Source organism: Dioscorea cayenensis, chromosome 5 (assembly GCF_009730915.1).
Source record: "Dioscorea cayenensis subsp. rotundata cultivar TDr96_F1 chromosome 5, TDr96_F1_v2_PseudoChromosome.rev07_lg8_w22 25.fasta, whole genome shotgun sequence".
Classification (NCBI taxonomy): Eukaryota; Viridiplantae; Streptophyta; class Magnoliopsida; order Dioscoreales; family Dioscoreaceae; genus Dioscorea; species Dioscorea cayenensis.
In genome coordinates, this window is record NC_052475.1 from 26,684,008 (window position 1) to 26,697,344 (window position 13,337).

General features: G+C 31.5%; 2 protein-coding genes across 2 annotated transcripts; one reads left to right on the plus strand and one right to left on the minus strand.

The window, feature by feature from the left end:
* Positions 1 to 1,604: 1,604 nt before the first annotated feature.
* On the plus strand, positions 1,605 to 3,166 carry LOC120260655. The gene has a single exon (XM_039268187.1). The coding sequence runs from the start codon at positions 2,176 to 2,178 to the stop codon at positions 2,866 to 2,868; it is 693 nt and encodes a 230-aa protein (XP_039124121.1). The 5' UTR covers positions 1,605 to 2,175; the 3' UTR covers positions 2,869 to 3,166.
* Positions 3,167 to 5,035: 1,869 nt separating this feature from the next.
* Positions 5,036 to 8,456, minus strand: LOC120260436 (protein COBRA-like). The gene is made up of 5 exons (XM_039267913.1): positions 8,205 to 8,456; positions 7,011 to 7,470; positions 6,204 to 6,351; positions 5,542 to 5,790; positions 5,036 to 5,374 (listed from the first exon to the last, which is right to left on the minus strand). Exons 1-4 carry the CDS (start codon positions 8,382 to 8,384, stop codon positions 5,718 to 5,720), a joined length of 861 nt encoding a protein of 286 aa, XP_039123847.1. The 5' UTR covers positions 8,385 to 8,456; the 3' UTR covers positions 5,036 to 5,374; positions 5,542 to 5,717.
* Between the last annotated feature and the right edge of the window lie 4,881 nt (positions 8,457 to 13,337).

Below are 13,337 nucleotides of genomic sequence, written 5' to 3' on the forward strand. Positions count from 1 at the left end.
TTTTTTTTTCCGTTTAATTAAAAGTTTAACTTTGGGTTGCCATTGAATATATATATATATATATATATAATTATTAAAATATTAATAATTTTAATTTGTATGGAAAGTGATTTTTTTTTTTTCAAACTTCATTACTTCAACCCGCAATATATGAAATAATTTAAATAAAACAATAAGATTATTATATTAAATAAAATTGATATTTGGTGATAATAATAAATATTATGGCTAACCAAGCATGGATCTTTAAATATTTTTGTTTTAAAATTTTATATTTAGATATATTTTTATTGAATTTATCAATACATTATAATTAATTTTTTAGAATATTAATGTAAAAAATAGTAAGAACAAATAAATAAAAAAAAAACTGCTATCTCAAAATCTCTAATAAAATAATCGGGTGAGATTATTATGTTTTTTTTTCAACTTCCGGCTTCCGAGTATATTTTAACTTTCACTGCAGGGACTTATTATGTTTTTTTTTTATTTTTTATATCTAATTTAATTTGTTTAATTTTGGTGTGATTATTTGTTGTCTAAAAATATTTTTTATATTTATTAAATAATTATTGGATATCTATTAAATATTTGTTTATTATTTGTTATGAAAATTGTTGTAATAATTGTTAGATATTTGTTGTGATTAACTGCTATAAAAATTGACTATTTGTATATGATTTGTTAAATAATTGTTACATAAATGGATTTAAATTGTGAATTTGTGCTAAATTATTTTTTTAATTGTATTATTTGTAAATTTAGTGTCTAATTGATAATTGAGTTATTTGCTAATTATGTAGATATGATAGGTTTTTTATACATAAATCAAAACTTTTTATATGGATGTATATTTTATTTTTGAATTATTAATTATTATTATCTCAATTTTGAATTAATAAAATTACTTAATATTCATAAATTTTTAAAATTTTAATTCAGCACCTCCTAAATTTTGTTTCTAGTTTCGCCCTGTATCTAGGATTGGTTTTTTTTTTTTATTTAGAAAACACCTTCTTGGTTTTATTTTCCTGAATTACAAAATCGATGTCGTTCGTCAATTTTTTTTGTTTACAATAAAGACTAACCATTCTACACACGCACTTTTTTATTATTAGATCAATATCATATATTGGGACAAGTCAAAACCTCCACATCATATATGAGAGTAAAAGTGTTTTAATTAAACAAATCATATATATATATATATATATATCTACAGTTAAGCAAATATTCAATTCTGCTCTATTTACCACAATCACAACAGAGTATTGATCTTTTTCTATAGTAATTTAAAACATTATTTTTATGTATAAAATTGTACATAAGGTAGATTAAATTCAAATGAGACAAAATCTTTAATCATGAGTCAATATGGTCCACAGTTTCTACTTATAGAAACGTCATTGCAAACAAGATTATATGATAACTTAACCGCACTAGCAAAACTTCGTGATTAAGTATTCAAAATCCATTTGTTTTTTTCTCTATTCTGGAAATTACAATTTTAGATATAAAACACCGGCAAATCCAAAAAAATTAAGCTAATAATATATATTTATAACAATTAAAGTAGTTAATATCTAAGTTCAAGCAAAAAAAAGGGGTCAAGGTTTCCTACCATCGGGGCCAGATAAAGGCCCTACTTGCCCATCAAACGTAAATGAACGGCTGAGATTTCGCAGAGTCACGGGACAAAATAGGTCAGATACCAGATCAACCTCCATCCCATCGTACGGCTCTTATACCTCCACATCAGCAACTCTTCTCTTCGTACATAAAGAGGTAACCGCACCGGGCAGTGCGACTATGCTAATCTCGCTGTCCGACCAGTAAATTTTATATCCCCAGATTACCCCCTATCTCCCTTAGCAGTTATCCCAAACGGTACCCGTTTAACCGCCATAATACGGGTTAAAACAGTAATTACACACAAAAATTTTAAACAAGTGCGGCGTTCGTCGCGGGAAACCCTAGTTTTACCGGAAGTGAGCGGTTACCTTGGTGTACGAGTAACATAGGGTCACCGGTCATACCCGGTGACGGAGCGCGGGTACCGAAGAGCTCTACTCTTATAACAGCTACCCACCTTCCTTTCCCCTTCCGTGCTTCCCAAGATAAAGCTAACCAAAACCCTAGTTTCTCTCTCTATAGCTCTTATTTCTCTCTCTAAAAATGAAGACCATTTACCCTAAAGGGAAGGGCAGGATACACCCCTCCCCGGCGCCGCCGTCCAACGGCGCCGGCGATGCTATGGCGATATTAAGGATCTTGCCCGCTACTATACTGACGATGATTGCGGTGCTGAGTAACGAGGACAAGGAGGTGATGGCGTACCTGGTGGCGAGGTCTGTAAGTGGTGCTGGGCTGGGAGAGGAGCGGCCGCGGCGGAAGGGGGTTCATCCTCCGGCGCTTGATTGTGGCTGCTTCGTTTGCTACACTAGCTTTTGGTCACGATGGGACCGATCGCCCCAGCGCGAGGTCATTCACCAGGCGATAGAGGCGTTTGAGGAGCATCTTGCGGCGTCTGAGCGGGCGGCCGGTGGTAGTGCGCGGTCTCGACGGAAGGATCGTCGTGAGAAGGGGAAGAAGGGGAAGGGGAAGGAGATCAAGACGGTGGAGGACGAAAAGAGGGTTGTTGAAGAGCATGTGAACGTTGGGGATGGCGATGGTGTTGGCAGTACATCGGTAGAGGAGGGGAAAGAAACAGAGATGGAGGACGGAGTGGGCGAGGTGGAGGAGGGGATGGAAAGCACGGCGGCGATGGCGGTGGTGCCGGTGGTGGCCGGAGATAAGAGAAAGGATTGGGCGGACGTGATGGGAAGTGTTGTTTCTCGTTTATGGAGTCTTTGGAGTCCGGGTGACTGAAAAGCTCGGAGAGAGAGAGATTGGAAAAAAGGCGAGGCGAAGGAATTATGAAAAATACGAAAAATGGGATAAAAATATGGTGTGTGTTTCTATCTTTCTCTTTTTCTTTATTTGTAATTTTGTAAATTCTTTTTTGTTTTTTAAGCTTTTTTTCCGGTGGTTTTGGTCGTCTCGCCGGTGAATATTTCTGGAAATTTTTTTTGGAAATGTTCCTTTTTTTTTTGTTTATTTTAATTTTTGGTTTAGTTGGTAGTGAAGTGGCCTTTAAAGCTGAAATGACGAACAATTAGGAGATTGACACATGGTCTAAGGTTGGTGAATGGTTTTGATTTGGCATTAAGATTATTATTAATTGATAATTAATACTAGTTGGGGATAATTTTAATGTTTTATTTATTGAAATTAAAATCCGTGGTCGAGTAAAATTTGATTGAAATTAAAATCCGTGGTTTAGATTTGTTATTGGAATAATTGAGGTATTTAAAATTTGATTAAAAAAAAGAAAAGCAAAGCTTTATTGGGTTTTGGTGAAAAGGAGAGTAGTAACCCTACTAATCCTCCATTACTTTTCAATGCCTCGAGCTCCAAACCCACATGTTTTATGCTTCCTCGATGGTTAACAAGATATGGTACGCTTTGTTGGTTTATGTTTGTGTTCTTACTTCTTTTTAATTAAATATTATTCTTGTTTATATATAGATTGATTAATTCCATGCTTACTGCTTAACTAGTGTGAATTTATTTCTTTAATTTCCAAAAATATTTGGCCAAAAGTTTTATAATAATGCATTGTAATAATGGTCTTCCAGCATGGAGTATTTATTGAATTTTATAATTTTGATTTAAATGAACAACTTGTGAAATGAAGCTGATAAGTGTTGAGAAACATAACTTATTGGGATGTGTGGGTCCCCTAAGAAATAAGATAAGACATGTAATTAATGGGAAATTAATCGGGTCCTTAGAAATAAGATAAGATATATGCAATTAATGGGAAATTAATCGTTTAAGAATGCCATAATCTAGACTGACTAAATTGGTCAATCTGTTGACATGTTCTCTTTATTGAAAGTTGGTCAATTTGAGACTATTGTTAGTCATTCCGTTGCAATTAGTGTTGGAAAAATATTATGTTGAATATTTTTGGTGTGCGTTCAAGTTTTTGAATTTCAACAATAGGTGATCATTCCATTGTTCTCACCCTTATTTACCCAAAAAAAATCAATAAAATAATTTATTTAAAAAAATGAAACTCAAAAAGATTAACCAGAAATGGAATACCTTCTTGCAAGATATGCATGAATTATTATAAATGTTTTTTTTTAATAAGTGAATTATTAAAAATATGGTGCATCATATTTTGGGCCCTTGGGGCAAGAAATATCTTGATTAAAGTAATGAGGTGTGTTTATCATTAAGACGTCAACAAATGTATTTCAGTGTTCAACTTTTGTTCTTTCCCCATGCACAATCTTCTTAACTTTGGGGTTTAGATTTGTTTCTTCAATTAAACACCATCATGTGTAAAAAAACCTGATTACTTTATGGTGAAATCAACATCATTGTCATCTATTCATCAGTATTTATTTTATTTTTTTTTTAGAGTAAGAGTTTTATATCATTCTCATGACACTAATGAGAAGATAGATAACAATGCATCATGAAACTGGGGCAGTGCTACTATATGTATTTAACTATTTAAAAATGAAGTGGTTGTGGTCCTTGTGGGGGGAGAGGTGGGAAGCAAAGGCCAATGTACTTGTTGGCTTGTAGCAAGGACATAATAATAAAGGCCCTGCACAAACATCTCATCCATGTCCAAACCCTTGCTGACAAACAGATGACACACCTCATCCTCATTCCTCCCTTCTCCTTGTTCCTATTATCCACTATTTTAATTTTTTTTAATCATTTTTCTTGTTTCTATATACTGAATATTCTCATAGATACTACATGGTATCCGTACCAGAATTTATAAAATTAAATCAATCAAAATATGGTTTTGGTATAAACGATTATGTGAGATGTGAATGATAGGAAAGCGAGTATGATATATATATCTTGTCCTTGAAAATGATCTTTTAAAATAATTATCAAATACTCATGTAAAGAGGTTGTGAATGATAGGAAAGCGAATATGATATATATCTTGTCCTTGAAAATGATCTTATAAAATAATTACCAAATACTCATGTAAAGAGGTTGTGTCAAACGATGAAAATACATAAGTTTTAAGGTTAACTTATTTATTTCTTAAAGATAAACAAGAGCAAGTGAAGAGGTTCTCAACCTCAAGCTTTGAGGAGAGTTCTTGTGGCAGGCATTGAACAAGGATAACCATTGAAATAGATGGCCAAGGGAATGTATGGAGGCTCAACAGTGCCATTGTGAATGCTGCCATTCTTGTAGCTATAAATAACCTCCCAGTCCACAACGGAGCCCTTCATTCCAGCTCTCTTGATCACCCTATTGTATTTTTTTATGCCCCAGAACATATCCCATTCACCTGTAATTAATGCATAATCAAATCCAGTTATCAAGAAGCTTAAATCAAAGTATAATGCATGCAGAATAACACTCAAGATACACATAAATATGGATTATAATCAGTGATGGGATTACTAATTTGTTAACTTTTTATGGTGAAAAGAATTTGCTATCAAATTTACTCACTGTTCTGGATTAAGAAAGGCTTGTGATTGGCGTGAACAATTTTAATGAAGTGATTGGATTGAGGTAGATGGAGCAATGTGGCCCAGTCAGAGATATTTCTTCTCAGGTTGTAGTTTGTGATTGAAACTCTAGCACCCCAATTATCTTTGCTTTTGGATGTGAGATGCCAGTTGATATTAACTGGACAATTGTGGTTGGTGCATTTCACAGCTGAAGGCAAATGCGCAAGCCTTTTCTGCACCTCCTTTCCTGCAAAATTATGATTCAAAAGATTCAAAGATGGCTCTTTCTTTTCTTGCTTTGATGAGCCTGATAAATATGAGAACAACATTTAATTTGATCAACTTAAGCTTCTGTCAAGATGAGCAAATTTAGTATGCAAGCTTTGTTTTATGGAAGGACAGTTTTGAAAGCTTGCAAGGTATTTGGTCACAATCCTTTTGTTAACAAAGAAAGATAGATAGTTTTCTACGTATGCTTTTCATCAAAGGGTATGCTATCAATATAGCATCTGTGTGAGTTATCCATTCATTCTAGATTATTACATTCAAAGCTAAATAAGGAAATCAAAAGGCTGATCAGAGCTAATTCATCGCCAATTGGCTTTAAACAGAGAACTGGAGTAAATTCAAAACAAGATAACAAAATAACTATCCACTCACCCTGTACAGGCCATAGATGCATTCCGACAACCACAAGCACAATCCTTGCATGAGGAAGACAAACGGTGATCGGCTGACGACAATGACACACAACACACTGGCTTCTTTACTAAGAAGGCTGAGTATGTGCACACAACCTTCCATGTCACTGACAAAAGAGAAAGAGCATACACCAATGTTAATGATTGATCAACATTACACCTTAGTGTTTTAGTGCATCAAAGAAGCAAAACCATGTCAATCACTGGTTCAAAAAAATCCTGTGTGCTCAACTTCTAAGAAGGTTAATGAATGACAATTTATACAATGTTCCTAGGAGAATTTTGATCTTAAATCTAATGCTTAGTGTGATTTTCAATTCAAAATACACAAGCACATTCACCTTCCATCTCAAGTTCCAATTTTTCATCCATTACACTTACACCTTATAAAAGGTGATCAAACATTTTCAATTTTAAATTAATCCTAAAAAGTTTACTATCGTGATTTCAATTCAAAATACTAGTACTCGTGTCTCCTTCCACTCATTGAGGCAACATCCCAAGTTCCAAAATTTCGCCCATCAAACTCTACACAGTCTGCTAGACAGAAGGCATTTTATTTATACAAATAGATCCTAATGCTTGATGTTCTAAACTCACTGAGGCATTTAACCAAACACATTGCAGTCATATCACGAACATGAAATTGTCTATTCCCAAGTTCCATTTTTTCACCCACTAAACCTTACAGTAATTTGCAAAATAAGCTCTAAACCTTCAAAAAAGCAGTAATACGCAAAATCAAAAGAAAGAAACTACTACTCACTCAGCGCTTGGGTCACTCTCCTCCCATCCGGGGTGAAGAACCGAGTAGGCCTCATAATTTTAGCAGGTCCACAGGTATATCCTCCCCCTTCCACCCCAAAAGTAAAATTCTTGGGCACCCGCACAGTCTTATTGGTATTACCGGCAGCGCCAACTGTGAGCTGGAACCCGGCAGTGGAGAGATATGGATCGCCGAAGCCCATGGGCGCGAGCACGCCATCGCGGCAGCATCCGGAAATTTGGTCGTTGTACGGAGTTCCAGGGAGGAGGTCTACGATGGTTGGGCTACGTTCGCAGGAGTGAGGGATGATGCCTTTAAAACGGGAGCAGTCGCCCTGGGTGATGGACTGAGCTCCGACCATGATCCAGATGACTTCCTGGCGTTCCCATGTCCAGCCGAGCTTCCATCCCGGCTCCGACACCGGACGGAACTGTTGCTCGTTGCTGATGTTCACCACCGCCTGAGTTCCAATGGGGACAGTGAATGAAAGAAGACATACAAATTATCGATAATAATTTTAATGAAATCACACCTCAAGTGTATGAAAATTATATTTTAAAAAAATTTGCTTCTATACCCTTATAAAAGTGGATAATTACTAATATTTTCTTTACATCCCTATAAAATATAAGTAAAATACCATATTTAGTTTCCCAATATAATCAATTTAACTTTAGTCTCTCTAATATAATTCGTCCACTAAAAGATTACTCTATTTCAATATTTTGTGACATGTAAGTCACTCTTCCCATATAATTTGTCTTTAAATGTCCTAAAGAGGGACATATATTTTTTAAATATTAAAATAAAAAAAAAATTTAGGGACAAATTATATTAGGTAGACTAGAGATACAGATTGATTATATTAGATCTAAATATGTTATTTTACCTAATATATATATATATATATATATACACCCATTCTCCTTCAGTTAAGAATCAACTTATCATATTTTATAAAAATACCTAATAATTTTTATTTTTAATTTTCCCCCCTAATAAGTAATAACAATAAAAATAGGAGGATGCAAAGTAGTTTAAGGAAATGAGAATGATTTATAAAAAATATGTAATGCAAGAAAAAAAAAACACCCATTATATATATATATATATATATATATATTCTATCAATATTTTTGAAAGTAAAATCATGAAAAGAAGTAGGAGAAATAACAAGGGGAAAGAGTGACTCACAACATAACCATCAGGAGTCCAACTCATAATATCCCATGTAATGGTGATGTTTCCATATGGATCAAGAGAATCATATGAAGAAACAATGGAAAAGCACAGAAGAGGGACAAAGAGAAACAAAAGGTTCTTAGCAATGGATTTTGAAACAACACATTGAGATTTCCTCATCTTCTTCTCCATTTGCTTCTTTCTCTTTCTCTCTCAATTCGCTTCAGCCCACCCTTGTAAACTATTTCATTATCTTCTTCTTCTTCTTCTTCTTCTTCTTGGGCATGCTAGCTAATGATATAGTAGCTTGCAAGGCTTGCAAAGTTTGACCATTGACTTCTTATTGGGGTCTCCATTGACTTGTCATGCCATACTTGTCTCACTGTGCTTAATTTTTCATTCACTGATTTAACTATTGGCCATGTGCTTGCTAGCTAGACCATTGACTTTTTCTTTGACTTGCCGACTGACTTTTCATGGCTTTATACTCTCCATGCACCCAATATTTCATTAACTTTATTATTATTATTATTATTATTATTATTATTAGGATAAACCATAATATTGTTAAATAAAAAAAATGATTACAAACAAACAAATAAAACAAATATAATATTTTAACTAAAAAAATCACAAATTTTACCGATGATGAAGGTTAGGACAATTACGAAGTAGAGAAGTAGACAACAAACAAGTAAAAAACACTAGTAGTACTAATATATATATATATATATATATTTTTAGAGATATATCATCCATCCTAGATGATATTAACATAAAGAAAGATTTGAATGTATTAGTTGAGTTTGATATTAGTCATTATACCATTGGGGGCAATGACACAAGAATAAAAAAAAGTCAAGTTTATATTTGATCGTAGAAACACAATATTTTGGCATGATTTTTATTTAAACTATGGATATTAAAAAAATAATCATATGATCAGCTTTGATTAGAACCAAAAATAGAATACTTGAATAAGAATGGTAAATTGAGATTTCTCAACGAGCATTGAACTTTGTATTAATCTAAATTCTTGACCTTTGATTGAACTCATATTCATTGATGGAAGAAGAGTGATGAAATTAACTTTTTCTTTGTATATATCTATGGAAAAAAATATCTAGTCTCAAAATGATAATTAAAACTTGCACCTATTTATTTACCTTTTATAAAAAAATTTAAAAATTAACTTGTAAAACTTTTTAATAAATGAAAGAACATCAAACAATGAGAATTGAGCATGGGCCAGCCCACAAAATCCCTATCATGCTTCCCATAAAGACGGCCCAGTGATATTAACAACAGAATTTATCAACCCAAAAAATATATATATATATATATATTTTGTTATAATTAATTATTAAATAAATCAGATCCTTAATAGCGAATGAGGGGGATTTGGGGTGTTACACTTGGCCCTATTAAATTTACATCTGATTTTCACTTTTATTTTTATTTTTTAATTTGTACTATTTGATTAAATTCATATGTCAAGTTACTATTTACTATATAAATCTTATTACTATTGGAAATTAAACAGATAGCCTTTGGATTTCAATGCTTTTCTAATTATGTATGCAATATCTCATCAATCACATGGAGGTCTCTATCTTTTTTAGCATAATGAAAGAATTGATCATGACTTGATGAGTAAAAGAATATCTAAATCACTGTGATGAACAATGTGGAATCATGTATTTGAATAGTTAAACATATAGGTGTAAAAGCAAGGAAATTATATAAAAAGTTTGTTTCTGATACTCTGAAACAAAGAGGATGAACCAACATTAAGGCCCTATTCACCAACTTGAAAGGAGTGAATGACTTGTTGTGATTTATACATTACACCAACTTGATTAGACACAAATGTGATTAATTTCTTTGCACAATCTTAATCTTTGCGAAAACATTTTTTGTTTTGCTGTTTTTAAGGAAATATGTTATTAGACATATCTAGTTTAGATTAAAAGTTGGTAAGTTTGGAATTTTTAACTTATGAAAGAGCTTTTTAATTACATGAATTTTAGTTAAGTTATTTAAGATTGTAACTAGAAAAATAATATCAAAGAGAGTCTTTTCGGAAAAAAATTTAAAACCGATACTAAATATAGTCGGAATAAAAAAACCTAAAATTTTTAGAAGTTAGGTGTTATTTATAAAGTCTAACAATACCTTTGTTTTTGTATAGGCAATAATAAGATGTTTATATATGTTATTTACTTTTTTTTACTTGTTTAATTCATGATTGAATATTGTTTTGATTAATTTGACTTTGTAAATTGTTTTACCAAAACTTGCTTAGAAGCATTATTAGTTTTGATTAAATCAATTTTGATTTATAAACAAATCAATTTAACTAGATCATTTTTAATTTCTCAAATAAAATTGTTACATTATTTAGAAATCAAACTCATTTGATTCACATTAATCTCATGGTTCGTTCAAAAGTAAAATAATTCAAAATAAAAAAAACTTAAAAAAAAAAGCATTAAGCTACTACACACTTTATCTATATTATTCTTTGTATGAAAAAATTACTTTTATTTTAATTTCACAAAGAGTTAAAAAAAAAAAATCAATAAGCACAGAATAAAATCTTCCATATATATATATATATATATATATATTTTTATATAAAATGTAAACTAGTCATTATTTTTAACTTTTTGAATTGAGAGCAATTTAAATCATTTCCCTCTTTCTTTTCTAAAACTGGATAAAACCATGCATTAATCGAAAAATAAAGTCTAAAACAACATCCACTAGAGTGGGTAAGAACAAAGATCTGAAAGAAAACAAGGTCGGAACAAAATAACATAACAAGATCCCTAACCCACCCAAAGGTTATGGTCAAAAAATCATTCCCTTTTAACTTGGGCGGGGAATGAAATATTACTCTCTTACTGTTTTTCTAAATCAAGCATAACAAAAACATAATATTAATTAATATTAATTAAAGATATTAACCTTGCACCCTTGAACTTTCAAGTTACTAAGCCTCTCTTATTGCATGCACAACTTGTGCTTGTTAGGTTGTTGTGATTTGATTAGTATGTGGCCTTTATTGTCATTATCTCCCCCTTTTCATCTTTGGGTGGAATCTGTTTGTTTCCTGCTCTTCTCCATCTCCTTGCATTTTTCTCTGCCTTTTATCCTTCCCTTCCATTTTAAGAAACTATAGCTGCCAACATCCAATTCATGATGTGAAAATGGAGAAAATAACGCCATCTTTTTTTTTGTTAGAAAAAAAGTTTAAAAACTCTCAACTCTTCCCGGAAGATGAAGAGCGGAAGTTATGATTAGTAATAGAATAGATCAAATAGTGAAAAATTACATTAAAATTTGCCAATTATAAATATTACAGATAGGTACATTTATCTTGAGAGAAAGCCCAAATGTAAAGAAAGTCATCTCGTCTGGTTTCAGAACTAGGTTATTTTCTGGTTCTCCTCTATCATAACCTGACACGTATGCTATTATTTTTTTATGTTGTGGTTGAGAGACACGTATCAGACTATGATAAGAGAAAACCAGTGGGAATAATCTCAAACAAGCGAAATGACTTTAATGTAGAGTGCATTTAGCTAGCTAGTCTTATCCATGCTTCAATTTTGTTGATTTATGTATCATAAATTTTTAAATTGAAATCAAATCAAAACAATTAATTAGCACTGAAGAAAAAATGCAATTTTTTTCAACATTAACTTTTGTTAATGTGTATTCAAATTCATTAACAAGCATTTTTTTTATTAATATTCTATCAATTATTTGTTAATTGCCAAGTTAGTTTTATATTTGGCTAGACATGTAATATATTTCATGTGAAACTAAATAAAGTATTATCAAATACAAATGATTTCTCTTACTAATTACTTTTGTTTATTCCAAATAATTCAATTATTTGGGTCAAATTTTTTATGCAAATTTTTATTATTCAATATTACACGATAAAATAGGTTAGGGGTGCGGGGCAATACCTCCGTGTACAGTACATGGGTATTTTAATAAAATTATATTATGTAAAATTTTTGTATATTCATGTAATATGTAACCCTAATTTTTTAATAAAAAAACAATAGCATCTCCGCTTAAAAGGATGTAGGTATATTATGCCGAATTTTGTTAAAAATCTCTTGTGTTTGTGATTGATTTTCCCTTTGATTTTGTGCTCTATTTTTTCAATAATTTCATATATTAGTAAAACATAAAATTCAAAAGTTAGTCTCCATGTTATATATATATATATATATATAATAAAATAATATCTTCAACCACCAAAAATGCGATGAATTGGGAAAGAAAAAAGAAAAAATAATGGTTGGATGAAAACCACAGGAAACAAGCTGGAAAGGGACTAGAGAAGGCAAAACTTTATATAAAAAGAAAAAGAGGAAGTTATATATAAAAAAAAAAATCATGTGGTTGATGATAACTATTTGCTCACCACCACCACCACTTGCATGAATGAGCTAGCTCCATGACTCCATGCCTCCTCTCATTTTCAATGCTGAGGCCTTTCATCTTTTGCAAAAGAGACTACTTGGTTTGGTATATGAATCACAACATTCATAGGATGACAAGAATGTTATTATATCCATTACTTTGTTAGATTGAATTTCATCATCTTTCCCCATCCCTTAACAGTAACCTCCTACTTCAATGTACTAATTATCAGTAACAAAACATGTTAAATGTCCCTACTTGTCCTTCATTTTCTTCTTCTTCTTCTTCTTCTTCTTCTTTTTTTTATTATTATTAACTTGTGCCTTTAAAGAATTAGTATTAGACTAAGTCTTATTAGAATTCTTCATAAATGCGAGCAACGGAGAGTTAATATCTTAAATAACTTGTGTCATGCTCTATATGAGTTGAGATTTAAACTCACTTTTTTATTGATGATAGGAAGACTCCAAATATAAAATTTGGTGTCAATAGACTAAGAGATCATTGATCTTATAATAAAATTTTATAATTTATATATATATTTACGTTTTTCTATTGATAGTTTATTGTTTGTTTCTCAAATCATAAAATTATAGGATTTACTTTTCTAGGAACTTTTTTTTCTTCTATTTTTTAATTAACATCCCAATTATAAGAAAAAAAGTTAATTTATTGTGATTTATAATAAATGGGATTTTT